This window comes from Lonchura striata, chromosome 3 (genome assembly GCF_050655825.1).
Source record: "Lonchura striata isolate lonStrDom1 chromosome 3, ASM5065582v1, whole genome shotgun sequence".
Taxonomy (NCBI): Eukaryota; Metazoa; Chordata; class Aves; order Passeriformes; family Estrildidae; genus Lonchura; species Lonchura striata.
This window is the reverse complement of record NC_140705.1, coordinates 28,825,875-28,853,770: the sequence shown is the minus strand read 5'-3', so window position 1 is coordinate 28,853,770 and position 27,896 is coordinate 28,825,875. Positions and strand designations below refer to the sequence as shown.

Here is a 27,896-nt window from a genome sequence, read left to right as displayed (position 1 = left end):
ATGCTGGGTTGGGATGTGAAAGTCTGATTTTTGTTTTCTAGCATTATTCTCTTGAGACTTGTAATTTCATAGGGTAATTCAGATTAAAGAGACCTCAGGTCATCTATTCAAGTCTGCACCAAGAACAAAGCTGTCAGATCAGACTGGGTTGCTCAGGGGTTCATCACCTAGCTCTTCAAAACCCACCAAGGTTGGAGAGCTCATTGTGGAAAAATCTCTCCTTTTACCTGTTGTGGGTATCCTTGCTGTCACCCAGTTGTCTCACACTTGACAGCTAGGCACTACTGAAGAACCTGGGCTCCACCTGTTTGCTAAGCAGACAGGCTGTATTGGGTGTCTCCAAACCTCTGTTCCAGGCCAAACAAGCCTGACTCCCTCAGCTGCTCTGCTCAGCATTTGCTCAGCTTCCAACCAATGTAGTTCTTCCCTTAGCTTGCTCAGATTTATCAGTCTTAACCTGTAGCAGAGGCCTCAGAACTGGTTGCACTGTATGGTCCCTTCTTTAATAGATGGACATGCTGCTGTTGATACAGCCTGGGATGCCATGGGACTTCCATGCTGGTAGGGCATGCTGCTGCCTTATCTTCAGATTGCTGCCTCCCAAGACTCCCATACAGAGGTCCCTTGTATTTTCATAGAGCTGTTCCATGGACAGCAACTCTGCAAAAGGTTCTTTTTGTGTTCCAGGTGCTAGAGAAGTAAGGACAAAATGCTTGCCCATTGTCTTTACTTGTACCTATTGTCCTGTTTTTATATGACTTTACCCTTTTGCTTTGTCTGTAGTGGCCCAAGAAATACAAAGAGCTTGAGACGTAGAACAAATATCCAATCATCACTTGGTAGTTGGTTGTGGGGCTATGAAAGGAATGCAAACTCATCCACTGAGGCAAAATATACTTCTGGTATACAATTATCAATTTTTCAGCCAGTTAGTTTCTTAATGTTGCATTGAGCACAGTTCAGACTTCTAAAGTGGATATTGAATGTTGGTTTCAAATACTTGTACAGGAGGATCATCAAATATGGTGTGTAAGTACGTTGTGTGTTATGTTATGTTATAAATAGGGGCCACTCGTGGACTTTTTTTTCTCCCTAAACTTCAAAAACAACTCAAATTTTCACAGCTACTAAAGGGAAAATAGTGCTAAGTTTATTTTTGTGGGGTTTCTCCTTTTTTTTTAGTAAGTTTTAAACACAGGTGTAGTAATTGAAACACAGGAGTGTATTGCTTTTAGCTCTAGCAAAGTTGTTTGATATTATCTAGCAAAAATAGTAAAGGAGATATTTGAGCAGTGAAGTTGGATTTGGTTGTGCTATTCTGTTAGTTTTTGGTGGTTTTGGAAGGAGGCCTGTAGGGTTGGTCAGAAGAGTGGTGCAGCTTCTCATAGGAAGGTTATGATTTCTCAGTTTGTGACTTAGTGCTGTGTTCAGTAAGAATGGAAACGAGCTAATGAATGGAAACAGGCTGGTGTATTTGTGTGAGTAGAAATAAAAGTTACTGTAAGTTCTTGAATTAACTAGAGGGGAGGAGATGAGGGAAAACAGTGAACTTGGGTTATGACTGAGAACAAATGTGGAATTGTTTGCTGAAGATTAATTTCTGTAATTTACTTAAGTTTCAATGTTACTAAGTAACCAAACCACTTGTGATGCCTTGTGTGGTAGGGACAGACCTGTTCTGAAGAATTATGTGGAAGGTTTTAGGGAGTTAAATGCCTTTTTATTTGGTCACTCTTACTATCTCTTTAAATTACTACAGTTATGAGGCTACAGTAATTCTATAGTCCCTTGAACTTTTTCCAGTTTGTTGCTCTGTATATACATTGAGCGAAGCTGAGGATTTTTTTGATTGGTTAAAGGATCCATGCTTGTCTGATTCTGGATTATGCTAAACCAGAATGTACATTAATGTTGTGCAAGTTACCACAGCACCCTGGGGAGGCCAGAAATAAGTCTTGAAGAGTTATTAGACAGTTGTGGGAGAAAGTTCTTTAGTGTCTTTTCAACCATTTGGGTCAATGTAACTTCTGTGAGCTTGTGAAAACAACAAAAGTCAGTCCTGGATCCTGCAGTTCGGGATAAAGATCTGCTGTGGTCAAAAAGCTCTTTTAGGTAAGTTTTTCATTTGAATTGTAACTGGTAACTATGTTTTAATCTTTTTCATCTTTCTCAGGAACTTAAATATATTCTGGAAACTAATTTAGGAAGAAATGTTCTTATACATCTACTGTATTTTCAACAGGTTATTTTATTTTTTTTTTTTTTGCAGATGGCTTGACTGCACTTTCATTTTCCATTAGCTCCTTGACTGTGATTGGAATGTTGGCAGCTATCACTTACACAGTAAGTTATGCAACATTTTCAGATTTTTACCTTCATGATACTTGTGGTTATCACTGGCTCTACCTGTGTGGAAAACTTGCCATCCTAAAAAGATTCAGCAGTGTCTTTAGGTCTGGGTTTTAATGGTTTGAAATATTCATCCTAAATTCTAACCTTATGCTGCAAATTTAAGGACCACTGTTTTAGTACTAAGCAGAGATCAGACTCAATTTTGATGTGTTTGTGCAAGGGGATGCCACATTACTTATGACTTGTAACACAGTCACTGACTTTACTTGCTCTTAAGCCTTTTTCTCCACCCTGATACAGAGAATTAAATGTTGCACTTTTTTTATTCATTGAACTGTGGCATAACCTAGAGTTGATATGGAGCTCAAGTACTGCAGTTCTTTCTGAGAGGGATTTGGAAGAGCTCATTCTGTTACCAATTGTAAATGGTATGATGAAGGTTGTTAGTTTAACTGCTTGACTCTTGCTTTTACATACAAAGAAAAGGAACTGTTTTAACTGATTTTGGCTGACATTTAATTTTTGTGGTCATTTGCTTTCCCAATTTGTTCTGTTTCTTCTTTCAGTGAATAATCAGTGTGTTTGTAATGCTACATGTTTAAATTTGTTGTCAAGGTAAAATTTTGCAACAAAGAAGAAGCTTAAAAGCTTAAGATAACTGGCTGATGACAGACAAAGCTTTAAAGTTTCTCAGAAATTACTGGTTTTCTGACAGGCTTTTATCTTTAAGTTCGTGTCCTTGCTAATATAATGTTTTCTTCCATTGAAACCTGGCTCTAACATAGTTCTTCCCATGTAGCTTTGCTAGTGAATTCTCAGTGCCTTTGTAGGAATAACTTATGTAGTAAATTATTTTGAAGCATAGGTACCTAAGGTGGTGTCTGTTTCAGGCAAACTATAAATGTATAAAACTTGGAAAAGGACTTAAGAAAGAAGTAAAGGGGGTCAGGTGCTTATGAAATACTGCCTTTAGACTCTCAAATGAGTAACAAGTATAGCTAATGATTTTCTGTCTCTCCAGCTGGTGTAAGTTAGAGCAGAATTGTGGAAGGCAGTTCAGTACAGGTTCACAGATCTGTCAGAACCCTGACTGCTTAGTGGTCATTAGGGTCTGTGTAGTAGACAGGAGAGCAACTGGGTGGATCAACTCGTGGGTATTTTAGGTGAGCTGAATTGCTCTCAGCCTCACTGACAAAGTGCTTTAACCTGACCAAGATGGTAAATTTTATTACTTTAAGCCTTTTCTTAAAGTGGCATGGGTCATTAAATTATTCAGGCTAGCTTGCTGACATCTAGATCATGTGATGGTCAAAAAAGATCTAGACCTCCACTTAGCCTGTAATAATGTGCCAGATTTTAATTAGTTTCCCTTAATTATGGAAGAAAAGATTAATTTCTTGTTCAGATTGCTGGTGAGCACATATAGTGTTATTAGCCATGATACTAGGAGAAGAAAAAACTCCTTGGCTGGGAGAGTATCAGTTTTTTGTTCAAACAATGAAGTATGGGTTTTAGAACTGTTAGTAAACATTTAAAATGTGAGATTATGAAAAAAAAAGCAACTTTATTATTGACTGAAATGTAAACAATTTACAACAAAAACCTTAGCAGATGTGGTGCTTTGTGATATGGTTTAGTGGGCACGGTGGTATTCCATCAAAGTTGGGCTTGATGATCTTGGAGGTCTTTTCCAACCTTAATGATTATGTGATTCTTGGAATTTTTTCAATTTACTGTTCATATTTCCTACTTCCAGTGTTACTGCCTACTTATTTTTGAACCCATACTGGTTATAGGCACCATTTAGCTGAGTATCACAGTGTGCTTCTCTCCTCAACGCTAGCTGAACCTGGAAATATGTAGAACCTGGAAATCCATGTTCAATAACTTCAGTGTCCTGTGTTGTCTGTGTTTTCTCAGATGAAGACAATGCCTAAATCTTCAATATTGTTGCTTTAGTGTCACTGTATTTACAACTTATACAAATATTGAATGATGAGGTGAAACATCAGGCATGAGAACTCTTATCTGAATGCCTTAATTACTAAGACTTTTGGGCTAATTTGTTGCTTTGTAAACTTCAACTGAGCTGTCTATGCAAATGCCTGAAGTGTGATATTGATTTCCTTTATTTTTAACTGCTGTATTTCATCCTTCTGGAACTATCTGTTCTGTTTTACAGTAGGTGTTAAGGAGGGTGGGAGAAATGGAGGAGCTATTTTATAGAAGTTTTGGGCATGAGCTCACACAGGAGTGGGTTGTTATCTATGTCTGATGTGAGTTTTTTGTCATTGTTTGCAGGCAGTTGTAGACTCTTAGGCTGAAACAGTGAGCTGGCTTTGATATATGAGTGGACTGAGGTACAAATGTGTCACAGACAGTGAAAAACACCTATTAGAAGGTCTGTTCTCCAAGATGGAACAGTGTTCTCTTTGTGCTCTAGAGCATTCAAAACACCTTTCTCACCAGCAGTGATGGTCAGGCTTCCACATTTAACCTATTTTCACCTGCAGCAGCATGGGCTGGACTGATCCCAGTGGCAAAAATTGCTTCAGTAATGAAAAGTTTTTGGCCTGTTGCACTTGCCTAAAGTTCAGGGAGAGGTTGGCTCAGAATGTAGTCTGTCTTTGCTAGTTTGGGTTACTCCACTTGCTCTACTTCAGAGTAGGAGAACACGATTCTGGAAGGAGTGGCTGTTTTATTGTGGTTGTTTACCATGTCTTTGAATTATGGGGTGTTTTGGTTTTTTTGCTGTATTAACCTTTTATAAAAAAAATCACCTCTAGATGAGACAGACATGAGTTCAGACATGTCTGTTTTTCAGGCAGCCTTCTGCTGCCTATCGAATTGTTTCTGTCTTTTTCTAAAGGTGGGAGATCTTTGTGTTTGGTCATCACACCACTCTTCGATCATTGGTGTTAGTTGTTGATTTTACACACAGAAAGAGAATATTGTTATGCAAGAGTGGACACAAGAACAAAGACACCTATTTCAAAATTTTCCACAAATGCTTAGTAGGTGATGGAAAAAAAGAATAATGGGGACACCATGTGTGGTACCAGAGTTCCTGTGTCTCTGAATGGTGGTGATCTCAGATATGTGGTTTACACATTGAAGAGTTGAGGATTTGTAGTATAGATGTAACTGAAAATTTTTGATTTTCCCCTGACTTTTGCATATCCTCAGCCTGTTTCAGTGCCAAAGTTTGCTATTCTGTTGTTAAAGGGAAATTGAGAACAGGTATATCTGGTCTTCTATTACTCATTCACTATAAAGAAAAAAATCTGTGCTAAATGCTTATCTAATAAAGGTTGTATTGTAATAAGTAATATGTTAGCAAATCCCTTCATACCCAATTAAAAATGGTTTTATATTGAATGCCTACTATAACGCAAAACAATAAAAATAAATAGGAGTGCTATGACTGGAGTTGACCAATTTCATCTTAAAATGTTATTTATGGATGAAACTATGAAAGAGATGAATCAAGTGATTTTATTAAAGTCCCTGGCAGTGCAATTTATCCATTCTACAATTAGTTAAGTGTATGTTAACAGTACTGGTTTTTGTGGCCTTCAGCATGAAGAATTAGATTATGGATGTTTTAAAATTGAATTTGTGTTGTGGTAATATACAATAATGTGAGAAGTTGGGAGGAAAAGGCTTTTGCACTGTCAGCAGATAGCCTTGAATTTGAGTAGAAATAGAGAGCAAAAGCTCACTTCAGCATGTGTGTGTGCCTAGCCTTCCTTCAGGAAAGCATATCCTCCTGCTTCCACAGGAGGAGAGATACAGCAGGGTGGTGCTATTGAGATTGTAAATGGCTGCAGTTTAAATTATGGAACTAACAAATGTACTCCATGGACTAATCTAGTTAAAACCTATTTTTTAAGCATCAGTCCAGTGTTTGGGGCCTTTCAAGGCCCTGATTGGTTTGAGGCATTACTCTGAAGTACATGGTGAGCTGTTAATGGAATGAAGAACAGAATTCTTATCGGATCATACTGTGTTTTAGCATTTGATATGTTGGGATTTGGGGTGAAGGTGACAGTTGAGGGACAACATAAATGGAAGCATCATGCTGGACCAGATTTGTGGATAGCTGAGCACTTGCGTTACTGGCCGTGATACATACGTAGGTAATGCTACAGTTCAGTGGGGTTGTCATTATATTAGATTGCTGGGTTCTATTTTCTATGGCTTCAAACATCAAAATCACAGAAAATTTGATCAAGTGATACATACAGAGAAGAGCTTGTCATACAGTTTGAGGAAAAATGCAGAGTTTTGCTTTTGAGTTGCGAGCTTTTCCCCAGCATCTGAATGGGGTAGGATGAAATACACTGCTAAAACTGAAATTGCCAAAGAAATAAAACTTCTTTGGTATGAAAAGTTCCTGATCTCCTCGATTTCTGTGAAATACTAGTTAAAAGCTTTGGGAGGTATTAGTAATAAATACTGATCCTGAAAGCATCTTCTAATCCCTTAAATTAAATCACTGGGGAGGGTAATAGCATGGAAATTACCAGCTTAAGGAGTTAGTGCAAAAGTTGCTTTTTGAAAAAAAGGTCAGTGAGAAAATTCACAACTATTTGCATTGATAACTTAATACAGAAGATTATGTATGTACTTGGTACCAATTAAAAAGCAATAATTATTTAAAAGAATTAGATTTTAATTCAAGTTTTATGCTTGCTAGGAAATATCTTCCGGAGTCAAGAGCTAATATTTGACTAAAGGAGCAAAGTAAATGCTTTATGGTATTTCTTAACACCATGTCATTCAAATGAGAAGATGAGCTGCAAGGAAGTTTAATACTCCATAAATAAAAGGAATATTTAGAGGATTTTAACTCCATACTTTAAATGGAACATAAATTGGTTTGTTCTGTTTAGTTTCCCATGTGGTGATATTTGGGACAGTCCTGCAGAATATGGAAACAGTGATTTCTCTAGGCTATAAAGATGAATGGCTGTGAGCTGTGTGATTTTTGAGTCAGATTCTTTTTCCAGTAGTGTTGGCGTTCTACAGGAAAAAGAGCTTCTTTACCACTTGATTGCAAAGCCAGATCAGAGGTGTCTACATGAGGCTAGACATTTTGGCAGTAGTATGTAACAATGAATTAAAGCAGACATCTTTGTTGTATTTGACAAGTGTCTCACCTTATTAAAAAGTCCATAACAGTAAATTCTCAAGTTGCTTCCTTACATGTGCCCTGTAAACTTTTGCTTTTTTAGCTTTGGGCATTTTGTTTGTTTGGTTGGGTTTTTTTGGTTCTTGGTTTTTTTTTTTTTTTTTTTTTTTGTTTGTTTGTTTTTTTTTTGTGGTCATTCCAATGAGCAGTTATTCTTCCTAAGGTACTTACTTTTTAAGATGTGGGCACAGAACTGAATTGTCTAAATTTCCAAAAAGCTTTGACTGTAGCAAGCATACAGGTTAGGACCAAAGAAACCAAAAAATCAATTAGATGCATACTCAACCAGAGTGTTTTTCAACAGCATGACTTCTTTCTAACTGTATGTAACATTTTAAGTTATTGCTGCTTCTAGATCTTATTCATATTTCTGCAGTAAATTTTTAAACATAATTCAAAATTCTGGAAGCAAGTTTATGGACAGATCTCCATAGCATTTAATTCTGAAGCTTCAAAAAGTTTATTCTGAAGAACACTTTTGAGCTAAGCTATTTTCAGAGTAATACTTCCCATGTCAGCCTTCAGCTCTTCACACTATACTGCTGTAACAGGCTAACATACGTTGTTGGTGATGTGGCTTCGCCATGTTTGGAAAATGTACATCTAGTTCACATTGAGCCTCTCCCAAAAGATCCTCATAGAAAGTCTTGTGAAATAAGGGCTGGATGAGCAGATAGTCAAGTGAATTTAAAATTGACCGAATATCTAGACCCACTGGATGGTGATCAGTGGCATGAGGTCTAGTTGGAGGGCAGCCACTTGTGGAATATGCCAGGGATTGATACTGGTTCCAGTCCTGTTCAACTTTTTCCTTAATGATCAGGATGATGGGGGATAGCCCTCAGCAAACTTGATACAGAGCTGGGAGAATACCCTCTGGAGTTTATATTGGAGCTATCCAGAAGGACCTTGCTAGGCTGGGGAAATGGGCTGACAGGAACATAATCAAATTCAGCAAGGAAGCATGCAAAGCTGAGGAGGTATAAATATGCGCATATCCAAGGGGACTACTCAGGAGAAAAGCAGCTCTGAGAAGGACCTGGGAGTTCGGGTGGACACCAAGTTAACTGTGAGCCAGGAATGTCCTCTTGCTGCAGAGAAGGTATCCTGAAGTGCACTAGGAGTAGTATTGCCAGCAGGTTGTTCATGACTCTGCCTTTATTCTCAGCTTTGGTGAAGCCATATCTGGAGTTCTGGTCTTCTCAGTACTAGAAAGATGGTGCTATAGAAGGGGAACTGGTGAAGGCCTGCAAAGATAATCAAGGCACTTTCCTCTTATGAAGAAGGGCTGGGAGCTAGGACTGTCAGCCAACACAAAAAGACGACTTAGGGGAAGTCTTACCAATATGTACAAACATCTGAAGGAACAGTATGAAGAGAAGGAAGCTGGGCTGTGTTCACTGGTACTTAGGAATGGGACCAGAGGCAGAGGGCACAAGCTGAAACACTGTGAAGGTGTCTGACCACTGGCACAGGTTGCTTAGAGAGATTGTGGAGACTTCTCCTTGGAAATACTCAGGAGCCATATGTACATAGTCCTGGATAAGCAGCTCTTGGAGACCATGCTTGGGCAGAGGTTTTGGACTGGTTGACCTCCAGAGTCCCTCCAAACCTCAGGCATTCTGCTTTGTGGATCTGCAGGGTTTACAGTGGTACCAATGGGTCCCACTGTGTTGTACCCCATTGAGGAAAATAGCACGCTCCTTGCACGGTGTTGAAGAATGGAGGCAGAGATCTCTGAAGTTTGCTCTTGGGGAAAGAGGTTTATTGGGGGTGCAGGAAGGTCCTGTCTCGTGCTCCCAGGCACAGCACGTGGCTGGGCCTGAGAGGGTGGGGAAGGGGAGAGAGACAAAAGGAGGTTCCAAGAGAGGGGAAGAGGTTCCAAGAGAGCTTATCAAGGGGCTTCTAGGTGGGTTGGAATAAGGCATGGGCCAAGGGGGTTACAGACAATTTGATGTTTGAAGGGAGAGATAGAGGTGTGGGGTGAACCACACATCTTTTGGGGGGTGGGATGGAACAGTCCATTTCACCCCAGGACCCATCCAAAGGCAGGGGTGTCATCTGGCTAGCTGGGAGAGCTGGTCTCATCCTGACTGTATTATTTATGAACAATCATATTTATCTATCATCTGCAACACCTCATGGTGTGAGATGTCTTCTATTTAAGCTTGGGTCTAGCCTATGAAACAGTTGAGGTGACAATGACTGACAATATGATTGGTTCTTTATTGGATTAATTTTTTCTACAATACTGGTTTTACTGTTAGAACCTTATTTAGCTCATGTTGGACAACTATTTATTCCATCACAGCTGTTAATTTGTGGGGAAAAAAAAAGAAAATATTTATTAGATTCTTACTATGATTTATTCACCTCAGTACAGGTAGTGTTTCAAAAAGTGCACTGGGCACTCTGAAAAACGACACAATGTCAAAAAAAGTTAGTTTTGTTTTAATAACTTCTAGCTTGTGCAAGATTATTCTGTCAGAAGATAGTAATAACTGTGAAGTACTTTGATAGGTGGCAATTTTCAGAAGCTCATTGGGTTAGTGAAAGGGAGACTGCCAATTCGGAGTAAGGGAACAGCCAAACTTTTAATACCTATTCTTAATCTAAGTAATGCAAATTTCTTTTTCCTTTATTTTGTAACTTTGCAACTTGGTTGGACAAAAAGCAAAGTTGTTTCCTTTTGTAAATAGATGTAAAAACATAAAAGCTGCAGTTATGTTTCTTTTGACTGACTGTTGGATTTCCCTCCTGAATACATTGAAGAATAATCTTTTCTTGATTTTAATTGACTATTTGGAAGACTAGGAAGGGACGAGAAAGATGCAACTTGTGTAAGCTAAATTTTTAACTTTTTAAGGGGAAAAAATAAAATAGTGTAGGTGAATAATGTAGATGAAGTCTACAAATGTTCACTTGATGCATTAATATTACTGGCAAGAGCATAAACATATTTCATTTTCTCAAGTACATACTATGTTTAAATGAACAACATTACTTAGACCTGTGTCTTGATGTGTCTCAATTCTCAACATAATCCTTAATTGGTAGTTGCTTTTTTTGTCAAGCTTTATCAAAGTCTACTTTTTTGGCATTATGTAATGCATAGTACTGAAATACAATGCTTGATACTTAAAATTGTTTTGTAAGACATGTGAATAGGTGATCTTCAGGGGGTCTCTGCAAATCTATAACCTTGGTGATTTATACTGAAAGCTTTCCTTGTCTCTAAGTATGGAATAGTAACAAGAAAATGATAAATTAGGCCTGCAGTGCTATGCTGGTTTTGGCTGGGGGAAGAGTTTGAAGCAGTTTCACAGATGATGTAGTTTGTATCTATTCTTTCATTAATGTGTTTTGCACTGAAATGGTTCTACATGGCCTTAGGTATTAAAAAAATAGTTGTAGTCAGCTCGAGATTACTATTTGAGTTTGAGACAGAATAAAGAGTTGCTCATACAATGATAGGCAGATTAATTTTTGAGTGATGTTGTGCATCTCACTTAGCATGTCCTTGAAGGATGATTATAATTTGCTTTGTAATTTTTTCAAACATTTAATAAGCATTATTTGATTTCTTATGGAACTATAAAATGCTAATTTTTTCTGTCCTGAAAGAAGAAATGTTAGAAAGCTTAGCTTGTCTACTCATAAGTGTAATGACCTTTTCACACCTAATTTTTGTCTTGATTATAAGTTACTTTTCCACAGTTGACATTATTTACAACCAAAGAGCTTAAAACCTTTTAAAATCTGTCTAATCTTAAAAGCACTCATTCACTAGTGTTATTCTTTTAAGCAGATGTCAAACAGTTATTGAGAAATTGAGATGTTAGGAGCATTCATGGTATTATTGTTTAATCACTTCAGTGCCAATTCTGAAATAGAAATGTAATTCATTCATTATGTTCACTTCACTATGAAATAATAAATAACCAAAAGAACAAACCAGTTTGGTGGTTGTTTTAACCACTTGATTTGTACTACCCTGTTGTAGAACTGCAGATATTAAACTGGTGGATAAATTAGAGTTTTGTACTTTAAAATTTTAGAATTGGAAAGTAGATTAATCTTTTGGTTGTTAATACCTTTCTATGCCTGATTGAGCAGTATAGATGACAGCTAGGTAAAATAATTATGGTCAGTGCTGTAACTGAAGCAGAGTTAACTCTTTTACAGATGTTTTGTCCAGCAGGCACAAGTTCAGTGTCTAGCAGAACAGCTGTAGTATAGAGCCTGTTGTATTTGGCTTCTGTATCTTAGAAACCATGACAGCTTTTTTTTTGTCCACTTAAATACTGACAAATAATGAGTCTGTATGGTGGAGAGAAAACACTATTGTGAGAAATGGAGGTGAATGTATAGCAGGCTTCTGTAAGGATTAAGGACAGAGAAATGATGAAACAGGTGCTTAGTGCAAGATTCATGTTGAATACTGCAGATCATACAAGGATTGGCATAGTGAACCTACCTGTTCTGTTTTGTAAATCTGCTCCATGCTTTGAGATGTTTTTATAACAATGTTATTCAAAAGTTATGTTCTCTCATAACAACTGAAGACTGAGTGCTAAAACTTCCCACAAAAAATGGAGTTTCACCAGATAATATGTTGAATGACTTTTGAGGCTGCATGGCATGAGTTTTTTAGATTTTTTTTTTATAGCTAACTGTCAATGGGAGTCTGCCATCTTCAGATGCTTTTATTAGGTTTTCTCCTTTATCCCTCATAATTTAAGGGAAGATATATGAACTGAATGGTAGTATGAATAGGTAGTCAGAGATAGGAGACATGGCTTTAGAAGAAAGCAGGTGATAAGTCCTTGGGAGGTCATATTACTTTTCAGGATAACTGTACAGTCAAACTGCACAGAGAATGTACAGTTTCAATCCAAGTGGAGTCCCTCTTAGACAAATTCAGTGTTGCTTGTGCTGGTGTGACACCTGAAAGTGCACCTCCCCTGAGGCTGTTTAATTGGACTGACCAATGGGCTCAGTTGGAAGCAATGCTGGCAAGAATGCCTTGTATCCATAGGAAACTGTTCAATATAAGCAACTGAATTGTGTCAATTTTTGTGAAGGGTAAAAGGTGTCCTGTGACTTCCCTTGTGGTTCGAGCATAATTCAAATAAAATCTAATTAGGCTACTATTATATAAAAGCATTGTCTATACTCAGATAATTATTTAAATGGAGGGGATTTTTAACTGGAGCGTCTGTATTGAAGAAAATTTTCTCATACTTGACTGTATTTCTTAAATACTGCATATATTGAAATAGTTCAGCTGTTTCTAAATTGAATAGATGCAATTTTGTCAGTCTAGTTGGTAGAACTGAGCATTTTGTCTTTCATGGTCACACTTTGAGGTGAGGTATTGAAATAAGCTGTTATAAGAAAATAGGAATTTGAATATTTTTATCTTTAAAGCTGAGAACATTTCTGATGCCTTTTATATGGTGGTTATCAGAGTTCTCTTTAATTTGGCTTTTTTTTGTGACTTCGCTAGAGGGCACTGCTGTGCAAGAAATGTTTGTCAATGTTTATTTCTACATTTCTTGCCCAAGACTAGATAAATATCTTGTGATAACCACTTTAAAGCCACTTGCATGATATATAGACCCCTAATAATAAATGGAGTAGGAAGTGTTTCTGATATGCTACACAAGTACTTCTTGATAATTTATTGAAATCACAAGTTTATTTCTTCAGAAAAAGCTGTTAAACGATCTTCATTTTTAGTTCTGGTTATGCACCAAGCTGATGAGAAAAAATTTACTTGTTCTGTGCTTCCTCGAACAAGGAGAGATTATCTTGTTTGGGCTACAGGTTAATAATTTGATCATATCTTATTAGCTGAACATAGCAGATTAGAAAGTGAAACAACTTCCACTTAAATTATAATGCCCAATGGTTTCAGGCTTTTAGTGGTAGGTGTTCAGCTTAAAGTAATTTAACTGTATTTTAAAGTAATTTACTGTATTTAGTTTTAATGGGGTTTCCTGTCTTCCTCTCAGCTGATCTATGTACTTATGGCTGATGTGGTTGATTAGGTGTTCCTACCTTAATGCTCCCTTTAGGTGATATTCTTTCATAGTTTGTGCAATTTAGAAATCTTACACTAGAGGATATGGTTTCCAGTGGAAAATCTTTCTGGATATTTTTAATACTCAAGAGTTTATCCCTGAAATAGTTGCTTGATGTAACAACTTCAGTAAAACATGATTTTACAGCTTGTTGCAGCTTTACTTATGTTCTGCCTTCTATTTCTGAGTGACTATTATCAGCATAGCAAGCAACTAATAAGGAAGACTTCCATTATCTGGCCATAGGTTATGTGAGTATAGCAAGTCTCGAGTGTTGTAACATGCTGAGTCTGCAAGAGACTACGAATTAGAACAGCAACTCTTCCTTCTAAACCCTAACTGTTAATGACACGAGTGGCTGAATCTGCTGCAGGATGAGAAGGAAAGGGACCCAGCAGAAGTGGAGATTAAGCAAATTAGACACAATGCTTATGTAGTTTCTCATAAGGTATTTAATGCTCTGTCTGGAGCATGGAGTTCAGTGGCATGCTCAGAGAACAGGTAGAGCATGTTTCTTCCTGCTCCTCAGTGTCAATTGGTACTACATAAAGGTACTGATCTATTTGTTGCATTCATGGGAGTTACAGGCTCCTGCTCTAGATGGATTTATTTTCAGAAACTGTCGGACTGAACTACTGCTTCCTTGAGTAAAAAATAAGATAGGAGTCTCAAAAGCTTTGTTTAGACTGTTCTAATAGGGTTGGGAAGCTGGGTTTTCTGTTGCAGTAAGTTGTTCTGTGTTTTTCTTCTTATCCTTTAGAATAGAAGGTCTTATGCTTCAAAAAGTCTAGAAGTAAAAACTTCAGCTATCCAGAGATGCCTGTGGACAGAAACTCAAATGAGAACAAGACAGCTGCTCATGGATGATGCTTCTAACTTGTAGTTAATAGGTAGTGAGCTCTTAGGATTTGGCTTTCCAGCCTTTAAGCTAAAAGATAGTGGTTATCTCTTGTGTTGATCACTTGCGGTGATTCAAGAGAAGAGTGACATCTCTAAAATAAGTTGGTTTAACTATAAATAAACTTAACTATAAATTTAGATTTTTTTTTCTACTTAAAAATGTGGTTTCAATGAAGCTGATCTGGCATCCAAGCAAAAGCAGAGATAGAGCCTAAGGCCTTAGAGACCTATGCTTGCAACATTTATTATCATATACCAGCCTGAACACTTAATGTTTAGTACCAGATTCAGTTCATTTTGAAGAATCTATGTTACAAAACTGCATGTATACTGTAATTGACTATTACATTTGGATGTCTGGTTTTACTCTTTGGTACAGTGTCTCTTATTTGATGTAACAATTCTAGACCAAAAAATTGTCTAAAAAAAGTCATGGAATTTGTTGATTCAGTGGTATAAATATGTCAAAAATTAATTACTTGTTTTATATAAATTCATGTACATAAATTAACTTGTATTAACTGCTTTAAAGGTTCTTTTTTATATGTTTTGATTAATATTCCAAACTTTGAACCCACAGTTTGTTTCAGGACTAATCCCTCTCTTGGCTGCAGTGTACATCTTTGGTCTGTTTTCCTTTGCTATCCTCAATGCACTGTTTGCTTGTTGAGTTGCAGATGCCTAAAATAATAGCCCTTGAATAATTTAACACTTGTACTAACCAGGGGATTAAAACTTTGTCCAGGGCATCTTTGAACTTTATCAGCCTGGAGGGAAATGCAGCCCTGAAAATGAACTAATACAGCTTCTGTTCAGACCTGTGACACATCACATGAGATGACTCATTTTTCTGTCCTTCATTCTGTATATTGTTATCTTGAAGGACCAATGTGTCCTTTTTTTACACTGATGATAGGAGCCTTACTTGCATAATCATCTATTAGCATCTTTTGTGTTTGGGGAAGGACCTTAGACAGCCTTTGTCACTGGAGCAAGTTTGATGTTCAAGTATGTAGTTCACATTTTCAAAACCAGTAAAACAATACATCACTTTGAGAGTTGTAGTTTTCTTTGTAGATACTTAGACTAAGCTTTAAAGCCCTGGATTTTATTTCTTAACTGTTTCATAGAGTGAATACTTGCTATGTTAATTGATCTGTTAGCTGTTTGAAGAACAGGTGGAAACCTCAGATGTTAAAATTGAATTACTTCTAAGCTCTGGTTTGTAAAGTTGTTTAGGCACATTGTCATAGTAATCTTACGTGGTCCTGCATACTGGCACTGGCTAGAAGTGTTTTGTGTTCCAGAGAGGGACCTCAGATAAGTTGCAACCTACCTTCTAGTTGACAATGTTGTATGGTGTTCACATGTCCCCTGAATTTTGTAGTTATGCTTCTAGCTGACCTGAGTGAGCTTGTTGGGGTCAATATGGGCCCAATACTATTTAGTCCTCACAAATTATCTGGGTGATGGGGTTGAGTGGTTATATAGTTTGAGAAATATGTCAGACTGGGAGAAGTAGGTAAAACAGAACAGAGCCACTGTACAGACATTGACAGATGGGAGAATTGTCAGGTTTAGTAGATATTAAGGTAGTTTCTTGCAATGGGTTTATTGCAAGTAACTGTTAGTACTGGGATCTGATCAGCTGGGAGATGGTTCTGCTGGAAATTACCTGGAGGTCCTAGTGGGCAGCAAGGTGATTATGATAGAGCAGTGTGTCTTGCAGCAGAAATAGTGTCCAGGGCTTGCCTCAGCAAGAGCATAGACATTCCCATTGTAATTGGTACTTCCAAAGCCACATCTGGAAATCCTCTGTTTTTGGTCACCTAAGTCATGAAATGGGTAAACTATAGAGGCCCCAATGAAAGCTTGTGGACATGATTACAAAGTTGCGGAGAGCAATCCATAAAAAAAAGCTGAACAAATTTTTTGTTTGGCCTAGAGAAGAGATTGTGGGAGAGTGCTTTCTACAGAATCACAGAATCAGCTAGGTTGGACAAGACCTTTGAGATCATGTCTAACCTATGCTCTGACACTGCCTTGTTGACCTACACCATGGCACTAAGTGCCACATCTGGTCTTTCCTTAAACACCACCAGGCATGGTCACTCCACCACCTCCCTGGGCAGCCTGTTCCAAGGCCCAGTCATTCTTTCTGTGAAGAACTTCTTCCTTGTGCCCAAACTAAACCTCTCCTGGTGTAGTTTGACAGTGTACTCTTGTCCTGTCACTGGTGGCCTGGGAGAAGAGGCCAACCTGGCTACAGCCTCCTTTCATGGAGTTGTAGAGGGAGATGATAAGGTCTCCCATTAATCTCCTTTTCTCCAGGCTAACAACCCCAGCTCCCTCAGATGCTCCTCATCAGACTTATGTTCTAGACCCTTCACTAGCCTTGTTGCCCTCCCCAAGACTTGCTCCAGCACCTCAACATCCTTCCCAAATTGGGGGCCCAGAACTGGACACAGCACTCAAGGTACTGCTGAGTACTGGGGAAGAATCACAGCCCTGGTCCTGCTGGCCACACTTGCTGATGCAGGCCAGGATGCCATTGGCTTTCTGGGCCACTTGGGCACACACTGGCTCCTGTTCAGCTGTCCATCAGTACCCCCAGGTCCCTTTCTGCCTGGCCACTGTCCAATCACTCTGGCCCCAGCCTGTAGCACTGCAGGGGTTTGTTGTAGCCAAAGTGCAGGACCTGGAACCTAGTATCATTTGATTGGGCCCATCAATCCAGCCTTTCCAGGTCCCTCTGCAGTGCTTTCCTACCCTCTAGCAGAAGAATGCTCTCCCCCGGCTAGTTGTCATCTGTAAATTTGCTAATGGTAGACTAGCCCTCCTCACCCAGATCATTAATAAAGACATAGAACTGGGGACAGCACAAATCCCTGGTGGACACCACTGGCTGCCAGCTGGATGCAGGACCATTCACCACTCTCAGGGCCTGGCCATCTAGTCAGTTCTTAACCCAGCAAAGAGTGCTCCTGTCCAAGGCAGAACTGGCTTTTCAAAGAGAATGCTATGGGATATGGTGTTGAAGGCTTTGCTGAAATCTAGGTAGACAATATCTGCAGCCTTGTGGGTGTCAAAGTGGCTTAACAATCTAAAAAGAGATAGCCCGGACTCTGACTGTGTATAAATGTGTGTCAGCTCTCCCATTAGACTAAGTTATAGCATATTCAAAAATACAATCAAAAAACAGACAGTGCCTTGCTCTGGGTTTAGTGCATGAGACTTCAGTACGTCAAAGTAGGTTTCTAAGCAGGTCAAATCTTGTCTTGTGTACAGAAAACCCATATGACAGCATGTATGGTGACATTTTTAACACACTAGCATTTGTGTTAGATCTATTCTCAGTAGGAAATATAAAGCTGTCCTTGAAGGAGGGAGTGGTATTTCTGTGAGCATCTAGAAAACTGCTCTTCAAACTTCTGGAAGTATTGAAAAGACTTGTAGACTTGGTTCTTAGGGACATGGTTTAGTGGTGGACTTTGTAGTGTTAGTTTACTGGTTGAACTGGGTAATCTTAGAGGTCTTTTTCAACCTAAACAATTCTTCATCTGAAGTTAGCAAGTGTTCAGATAACAAAGACTAGTAAAATTGTATGTGTTAATTGCTGAGGGAGAAAAGAACTTGCCTGCTGAACTCTGTGCTAAGAGCAACATATCATCCACAATAAACAAATTACAAGCTTATGGCTAATGTCTAAACTGCCTGGAGTAACTTCTAGTCTTGGCCTTGAGCCATGAGAATCATAGGGTAACAGAGAGAAAGTAGTATAATTTTCTTGTTTACCTTGCCTCAAATATGTTTTTCTATGTTAATGGAAAGCTTATGGACTTCATTTTGAAAAAATCTGGGTGTACTGTTGATGTAGAAGCTGGCAAAACACTTTGAATTACATAGAATTTGTAATGAGGAATAAATTCTGACAAAATTTATGAATGTGAATGGGTGTCTAAGCAGTCTTGGAATGTAACAGAGTTCAGTTCTTCACAGAGCTTTTGCTGCCTTTTTTTTCTGCAGAATTTTAGTTTTACTAAATTAGGTAGTTTCAACTCAATTTTATTAAAAAGCAACTTGAAGACTACTGGCTGCAAAGAAATTGCATGTACTTTGCTTCTAAAACTACTAATGTTCAATTTCTATAAACTTCTGTATTGCACAAAATGTTGATTTTGATCTAAAATGGGAAAGTTAAGGTTTCTGGAAGCTATGTGATTTACAAAAAACAAGGGCTAGTTTGATAACTCATCAGTGTACTGTGCTTATGTGACATCTTAATTCATGTCTGAGTGGTCATGAGACACTTAAGTACCACTGGAATGATGTGGGATGCTGGAATTTGAGTAGCATGATTATGTTTTGCTCAAAACGGGAAAGGAATTGGATGCCTTAGTTAGAGATGGGATAAAAAAACACCTAGTTGTGCTACCTCATAGCTACAACATAGAGCAGCCTTATCACATTAAAATATATGGCAGAAAAATTGAGTATGTGTTTCCTTTTTATTTAAGGCTTATGGTATGTCAGCTTTGCCTCTAAACTTGATCAAGGGAACTACCAGTGCATCTTACGAACGTTTGGAGAACACTGAAGATATTGAAGAAGTGGAACAACATTTATTGAGGATTAAATCAAAGGTAAAGTCTTCATTGTTCTCACTTCCTTGATGATTGTTTTCCTTGCTTACTAGTTCATGGTCATGCTTTAGAGTCTGTTCCAGAAAGAACAGCAAGTCAGAAATTAAGAACTTGCAGTTATTTGAGTTACTTTGAAACATGTGTGGTCACTCGTGTAGCAGTGATTGCATTCTTTGTTAGTCTTGCAGCAGTAGTTATTTCTGTTTAGCTAGTAAGTGTTAACAAATTAAACTCAAGATTCTCCAGGCTTGCTTGGATGGAAGAGATGCTTTGTAGATATTAACCTCACTTAGTCTTCTACCAGAAACAGAATCCAGTGTTTTTACAGCCTTTATTGGAAAAAGTGACATTGAGGTGCCTCGCTTCCATCCTGTCAGTCCATCTGTGCTGTTCATGCTGTTCTGGGCTCTGTGATTGTAGACCTCAGATGTTGAAGCAGTTCCAACAATCTTCCTTTGGTACTTGGCTTACCTCTACAGTGTAGGCATCTTCAGTGTTCAAGATATTTTGTTGACTAAAGAAATCTAAAAAGTAGTCTGTTTAAATTATCATGTTTTGGTTTTGCACAAAGTACTACAGCAACAGAGGCATCCCTTACTGGAATCAGTATGAGAAAGTTGTGACAAATGGATCATTACTTATTACAGAAGACCTTGTTGGATTATGGTAATTTGCATACAACTGGTCTTATTGTTCAGCTGGTGAAACTTTAGGTTCAAAAAGTAGGAAGTTCTTAATTTATGTTTATATTTTAATATGATCTTGGTTTATGGATTCTGCCTCATTTTGTAATGGAAGTTTTAGATCTTCAGTTATATGTGCATTAAGTTGTGAAGAAAGTGTTACTGAGACTACTATACAGTAAAAACTAAAGTATGAAGGTATGCTACTGAGCTTCAATATGTAGTATGTTTTTGTACTGTTAGTATATCTGGTAGATTTATTTTATTAGTCTTAAATAATTGAAGGTTGAACTTTGAGATTGGGAGCTTGAACTGTTGTCAAAAAGTCCTTTTTAAGTCGCAGAGGTGCTATACAGTATAGTGCATGTGTTCCTATTGAAAGTACATTGTGATCTCCAGTTTAAGTGTTATGTATGCCTATAATGTGGTCATAGTCTTTTTGAGAAATTTAATTTTTTTTAATTTCAGTGATAAAAACTGATATTTGTAGGAAGGATCCTTTAAAATGAGGAAAATTAATAAGGAATTTCAAGGCTTTAAAATACAGTTTTAGTGCATTTCCTACTATAAAAGAATCTTTTTTCCCCAAATATGAGTTTGTGATACGCAAGCATCAATGTTAGAAACAATTTTGGTTTAGCTCCCTTATATCCATTTTGTTGCTTTTGCTTATAGCAAATAACCGAGTGTGGATATGCTACTCACTTTACAGCAGAGTATAGTGGGTCCTGCTCAGTGTAAAGGCTCAAAATTAAAATACATTCTTAAACATAATAATCAAACTATCTGGTACATTCAACTAGTTCTTGGGGTGATTTTACTTCTTATTTGACCTATATTTCTTGCTCAAGTAACATAGCTGAGTATCAAGTGGAATGTGGGAAATACGGAGTGCTGAGTTGGATATATAGGCTTAATCATGGAAATTAACGTGAAATGACCTGAAAATCAGTATTCAACCCTCCACACAAAATATGAACCTTTTTCAGGTTATTTAGATGACTATGCTTTTAAACCTTTTCTAGCCATGGAGACTATCCACCCTGTTAAAAGTTTATGAAAATTTTTATTGTGAAAAGTGGTTTCTGCCACCAAATAGGAATTCCTCTTGTTGCAGCTTGTGACTTTTGTGCTTTAGCTTCTTGATATTCATAGAAATTATACATGTGTGAATTATATACTAGAAATTATTTAGAGTTGGTGTAAATAATTTAGGTAGCTGTCAAGTCTATTTTCTTATTTGGTGACTCTTGATCTTTTACACTCTTTTTGTAACCAGTGCAGAGATGGTCGTCCTCTGTCATCGAGGGATAGACGGACTTTACAACAACTAGAAGAGAGATTAAGGACACTTCGAAGGAGAGAGAGGCATCTGGAGTCTATTGAGAAAAGCTGGTGGACAAAAGCTTGTGAAGCTATTCGACCTCTAAAGGTAAAACTTCTCACTCTTTGATACTTACACTGATGTAACTTCAAACTTCCTTTTCCCCACATAAATCACAGTTCAAGTTTATCAATTACCACCCTGAATATCAACGCTTTTTTATAAATTTACTCCAGTACTGCGCAATATAGTGAACTCTGAGCTGTTGGAAAACTTTCTACTTTGTCTCAGCTCTGATTAAGATTAAAAATGAACAAATCCTTGCTGATTTACTTTAGTGCTACTGCCATAGAAAATCTGAATATCTTACTTTTTTATCAAACATATGAAAATGAGAAGAGAAGGAAGAATTCTATAGCTGTCTGTTAGCTTAGGTTAATCTAAATTACATGTGTCCAGCAGAAATGACACTTTAATATATGTATTTAGAACAAGCATCTTGCCAAGGAATTACTTGATAAATAGTAAGCTAGCTGAATAGAACTTAATGTCATGATACTTAACCAATGTGAAGGAGATGGTTACTAGGGTAAAGCTTTTATCTTGGTCTCTTTGATCTTAGGATTTTGATTTTCAGTAGGCTTTGAAGACTAGTACTTTTATGAAAAGTATTGCCAAATAAAGTATTTCTTGCCAACTGGATGTAGGAAGACATTTCTGCATTACTTTCAACTATAGGCTGCTTTTGGAAAAGCTGGGGTTGTGGGTTGTAAACAATTTCTTCTGTCATTGCTACTGTTAATGCTGAGTGCTGAAGGTGACAGGCTGAAATTGCCATTGAACAAAAGCTTTCTGTGTGCAATTCTTAGTGGAGTTATCTTGCTATGATACATTACAAATAGAGACTGAGCTCTTTCCTTGAAAGGACAAATATCCCTAACTATTCATGTTAACGGTTTGGAGGCTTTCTTTTGATTTAAAAATACTTAATACAGCTTGTGTGTTAAGTATTAAGCTTCTACAATTTTTCACATAAAGCTCAAATTTGAGAAATATGTTTGCCATATTTTGTCTCTGGGACATGAACATTTCATTGTGTTCTCACAGGAAGGCATACAATTACATTAGTTACAGCTTATCACCTACAGTCTGGATGGTATTCCAGTGTCTCCTTGTTTTTGTGGTTTGAAAGCTTTGTATTCGCTCAGTTACTGTGACAGTCACTGTGAATTGTTGACTCATGAATCACAGACTAAAGCAGAGTTGCAGGTGGATAATTTTTCCTGACAGATTTTTCTTAGACTATGGGTGTGCTATGAAGCATGTCAGAGAACTTGTTTACTTTGACTAGAGCTGTCCTGTGAAGGTGGTAATGTCTATCACTTAATTACATGTTAACTCTCGCAGAACTGTTAGTGTTGCTTGAAGCACCTTTGGTATGTCTTTGCAGATAATAACTTGTGAATTGTTCAGTTGAGCTTTAAGAAAAGGCAAAAATCTGTTTGCTATCCATATGTAGTACTTGTGGTCAATGTAGAAGTGCAGAAAGTATGTAGGAGTTTTGCTTACTGTTTGACAACATTTTCACCTTCAGTGACTTTAATTTGGATATTAACTGTTCAGTTATGTGGCTGCTTCTCGGACTTCAAGAAAAATTCCATTTCCTGTGAAGCAAGTACTAGATAGAGAATCCTTTTTCTGCTTTGTATTTGGGATGATCAATTTATGGGAGTTGCAGGCTCTTATTGGGAGTAACAGAACAAAATAGGTTCCGGAATTGCACTTAATCTTCAAGGTCTTTTATGGTGTTAGCATAGTATCTACATTCAAACTTCTATGATCATATTGTCTTTGTATAGTGTGTTCAAATGCTCTTGCTTTAACTGGCTTATTACTGCTAAGTGTCTATTAATTTGTGATTTGTTGTTGATGGCAAAACATTTTTCTTTAAGTCAAAAGCCTCATTTGATGATTATTTTACTCAAAGCTAGCTCAAAGATGAAGCTGTTAGTTTTTCAATTCAGTCAAAAACTGCACATCTTAAGATTCCAGGGTATTGAATATTGGCCAATGTGAGACTGTTGAGTAATACTGAATTAGTCTTAATTTCTTTCTACAAAATGTGATGTTTCCTTTTTTATGGATTCTTAACACTTTCATCTGATACTCTAAGCAACAAGAGAAATGTAGTATATTGTAGGAATTTTTAAAAAACTTTTTAGGGAAAACAAACTCCAGAGTACATAGTACATTGAACATACTCTGGAATATGTATTCTATATGTGAACAAGACTATAGGATATGAAGCATGGAAGTCTGCTCAACAAAAATAACTTGGCAGTATTGCATCTGTATTTTTATGGTGTACTTTCACAGCTGTTGGGAGCAAACTGGAAATACCTAAGGTAATATAAGGAAATCAACTGCCCTGTTTTGAGATCTCCATGAGCAGGGATACCTACTCTTTCCAAGACTCAACTCCTTTTGAGAGGGGAATAAGGAGTTGCCATCAGTCCATAACACTTCTATTCTGCTGTTGCTTCCTCTTCATACTTCATTTCTGTTCCAGTGTTAGTGAACTCCATGAACTGTAGTTCCTCTCAGAAGCACATGTGGGATCTCTGTGGGCTGCAGCTTCCTTTAGAAAATATCCTCTTGTTCTGATCTGGGGTCTCCATGGTCTAAGTGTGGTTATCTGCTCCAGCATAGTCCTCTTAACAGGCTGGGGTAGAAATGTCTTGCTCCATTGTCTGGAGCAGTACCTCTTTTGCTGAACCTGGTGTCTTGTCTACAGGGGCAATATTAACAATTTTTGGAAGTTATTTTTGAGGTCTTTCAAACAAGTACCAACTGTTTGTGGATTGTTTCTGCTCCGAGTAAATTAGGTATGAAATTCCATTGTTATCTTAGTAACACTTCAGAGTTATCCACAGATGAAATAGCTTAGCTTGACTGATCTGGGAGCAGGGATAGGAGGCAAACCCCTAACCCTAACATTTCTGTATGTTAGATGTCACTTCAGAATACAGGCATGTTCCAGAGGAGGTACAAATAATGTGTCTAGTGGCCATAGCTGGCAGAAGGTAGTGGAGAATTACAAGATTCAGACTCTTGGCCTCTATTGGTTTTGCATATCTATTTCTCATACAGCTAATACCTAGTAGGAGTTTGCTGTGGAGAGGTAAAATTTGCATTTCCACATCTAATTATGTGGAAATGCAAAATTTAATACTTACCTTGATGTTGATCTCTAAATATGTCTAATAAGACCTACATAATTTGAGTCTTTCTGTAAGTGATATTCTAATATTGTGCTAGAGTTTGCAGATGGAAGTTTATCTTCAGAATTTAATGAACAATAATACGATTGTATCTCTGAGAGTCTTTAATGAGCAGATGTTCTTAACATTTTCATGATGATTGTGTGCCAAGTTTTAAGGCTAATAAAAACTCTGAAACTCCCTCACTCATGTGGAAGACCATGCATTGTGTACCTGCATAGAATTTTTAAATAACTCTACCTAGGTCTCAGGTCTAGCAATCTGAAAATGTTGTTTTGGGAAGTTCAGTGCACTTATCTGATTGCATTCCATGACTAGGGTTTCTAAGAAAATACAGTGAAACTGTTGGAACTGTAACTGGATGTGTTTCCTATCTGGGATCTCTTGTGTATCATCCCCTAAACTCCCCAGGGAAAAGATGGTGAGGGTGAAAACCTGTCAGAAGGAGGAAGATTAGTTTCCTGAACTAGCTGATAACCTGAGAAACACAATAGGAGGTGTTGTGGTTCAGACAGCTTGGAGAATCAATTCCTGGCTCAAGTGCTGTGTTTGGATGGTATTGATAAAAACACTTTACTGTGTTTTAACGAAGAGCTGGAATTTGGGCTTGGTTGAGTTTTTCATCTCTCCCGAGTGTCTTTGTCATTGTGTGTTTCACAACAGTGCTACAGAAGGAGTTTTTACTTAGGAAGGGTGAGATGTTCCTTGTAAGCCATGCACAGGTTGCCTTCTGTTGGAATGTGAGCACACAGGTGGGGTGGTCAAGGCACCAATCTCTAATTTCTTTAATTAAAAATAAATGCATGTACATAGTTAAGGTTTTCCACATAATATAGAGAATACAGGTTGTAAATTCTGCTAAATGCTGTTTTCATTAAATGTAATGTGTCATCTCTTAATGTCACTTTTGACATTGGGATATTTATGTATTACACTGGAGCATGTGATGTGTTTAACACACTTAAAGTTTTGTGAGTACTTCTCTCAAGTATTTACCAAAAAGTTACTGTTTCAAGTGTATTTAAGCTCTTAAGTGCTCCATGATCATTAGTTTATTATTGAAAGGAAGGCAAGTGTTCACTTCTTGGATCAACTGCAAACACTTTCAGTTAAATTGTTTCAAATTTTTACTTGTAGATTGTGTGGGGAGTATTCTTCATCATTGTGGCATTGCTCTTCACTGTCTCTCTGTTCTTGTCAAAGTAAGTGCATTTCAGCTTTTTCCTTGACCATTTAAACTACCTAGTTTCTGCTCTTATATAAAAATATGGATGGTTTTTCTCAGCCTCCTTTTCAATGTTACTTTTCTGTCAATACAGCTGCACTTCTCATTATAATAGTATATATTGAAATGGAGCAAAATGTACCAAAACAAACGGAAGAAATAACATGTTTCAGGTGGGAAACCATTCTGATTCAGTGGAGAAATTAGGCATATATGTTCAGGAAGTTTTAATTCAGATTATAGAGGTATTCTGCTTGCTTGAATGAATCTTATTGCAGGTACTTCTTTGGCTGGGTAACAGGTGCTTAATCTTGCAGTAAATGACATGTTTAATCCATTTTGATGTGCATTACATCAGAATGGTTTTATGGTGTCAAAAGCAACATAGCCAGCTGCAAATCTGGTAGATTTCAATGTGGATTGACACTAACCAAAGGTCTCAAATATTAGCATTTTTGATATGTTAAACTGGGAAAATAAACATTATGATCTAAACTAGGGAAAAGCAAAAATGCTGAGGAGATGGAGAAATCAATATATCTTCCATAGAATAAGTGCAGTGAGTGTGGTAAAGTAAAGCATGTGTCTGTATAGATGTTAGACAGCTGTCACTCTCTGGGATTGGTTCTGTTTTGTTTTTTTTTTTTCTTTTGAGTTGCCCGTTTAAAATTAAAGACAAGGCTCTGTGAGAGCCACAGTACTTACCCAGTGTTTCTAATTACTGCAGTTTGGACAAAGCTCTGCATTCAGCTGGCTTCGACTCAGGATTTATAATTCTGGGAACTAATCTGACCAACCCATTGAATATGCTGTTACCAGTTCTTCAAAGAGTAAGTAAAGAAGTGGTGATGTACATATATAAAGATGTTCTTCCATTTCCTTTTAAACTTCTCCTCAAATAATTAATTATAACAACATTGTTTAAATGTGTTCAATAAAAGTAAAGCAACTTCCTTATTTTTAGTTTCTAGTGCTGATATGAAAATCTTGGGTGAAGGGAATCTAATTTGGGCAAGGAAGGTGGTGCTTGAAACTGATTTTGATGTGATGAGAATACAGTGGCAACAGAGAATGGACAGCAGTTGTAGTTACTGTGCACAGAATAAAAGTAACTTTGTTCCATGTTCTACATACATTCTAGTTGGTGTTCTGGATAGCTTAGGCCTTTTTAGTGAAGTAAATGTAGCTTCCCACTTTTTAATATATTGCACATTGAAAAATATGCAACATTGGCTATATTATAGTAAGGCATGAGTCTTGGAAGCAAACCCAATGAAAAACATGTATCAGTTAATTTCAGTGGAGCTGAAAGGCACCAAGTTCACATACGAATTTGAGTATATGAGGAGTAAACTGAGGAAAATAAAAGCTTTAATATTACGCTAGTGCTTTATTCCCCTCCCAGTTGAGGTATTCCTATATTGTTGGTATAATGGGTCAGCACAGTGTATTGCTTCCCCATGGCTTTCAGAACTATTGAACATCTAAGCTTATAGTTCACTGAGAAAAGTAGTGTTCAGCTGCAATATTATCTCAAGCTTTTATTAATGTAAATATGAGTTTTGTATGTGAGTATGATCAGAAAAATAGTCCTAAAATAATTGTTGTCACTGTGGACTTGTCATTTGTGGGCGTATTTAAAATAAGTATTTCTTCGTCTGAAACACATAACCCTTCAAAATTAAAACATGTCTTAAATTAATAAAAATGCTTAATGCTTTTCCAAACTAATTGTCTAAGCTCTATTAGCAGCAAGCTATGTTAGCTATATTTGAAGTCAGCTATGTAAAGCTTTAAAATGGGACTCTGACTACTTCAGATCTAAGCTATAGAAGCTACTTAGTTTTGAGTGGGAGAAGAGCTTTTTTCCTTGTCTTTTTAACTATGTGTGCTCTTGTTTTAGGTTTTTCCACTTGATTATATTCTTATCACAACCATTGTTATGTACTTTATCTTCACTTCAATGGCAGGGATTCGAAATATGGGAATATGGTTCTTCTGGACAAGGGTAATTTAAGAGTTTAGTTTCTAATACTCAGATATTAAAAAAATGTGCTCTTGAATGTATTTAAGATTTTTTGTATTGCTTCATAAATATGGGGTGTTGCCAATAGCATTGTCTGTATGCCTAATGAGTGTTAAAAGCCTATTGTACCATTTGCACTGCTTTTGGAAGGTGTTTCATTTTACCAAGTTATCAGACTTTTG

General features: G+C 37.3%; 1 protein-coding gene across 3 annotated transcripts in view; it reads left to right on the top strand.

Moving 5' to 3' along the window:
- Window positions 1-27,896, top strand: part of LMBRD1 (LMBR1 domain containing 1) — a 66,079-nt gene that overhangs the window by 20,370 nt on the left and 17,813 nt on the right. For all 3 annotated transcript variants that reach the window (XM_021530150.3, XM_021530149.3, XM_085576386.1), the window contains exons 7-12: window positions 2,270-2,343; window positions 19,050-19,175; window positions 21,138-21,290; window positions 25,601-25,665; window positions 26,416-26,518; window positions 27,592-27,696. In XM_021530150.3, coding sequence (XP_021385825.3) covers window positions 2,270-2,343; window positions 19,050-19,175; window positions 21,138-21,290; window positions 25,601-25,665; window positions 26,416-26,518; window positions 27,592-27,696 — 626 coding nt within the window. The remainder of the gene's footprint in view (window positions 1-2,269; window positions 2,344-19,049; window positions 19,176-21,137; window positions 21,291-25,600; window positions 25,666-26,415; window positions 26,519-27,591; window positions 27,697-27,896) is intronic.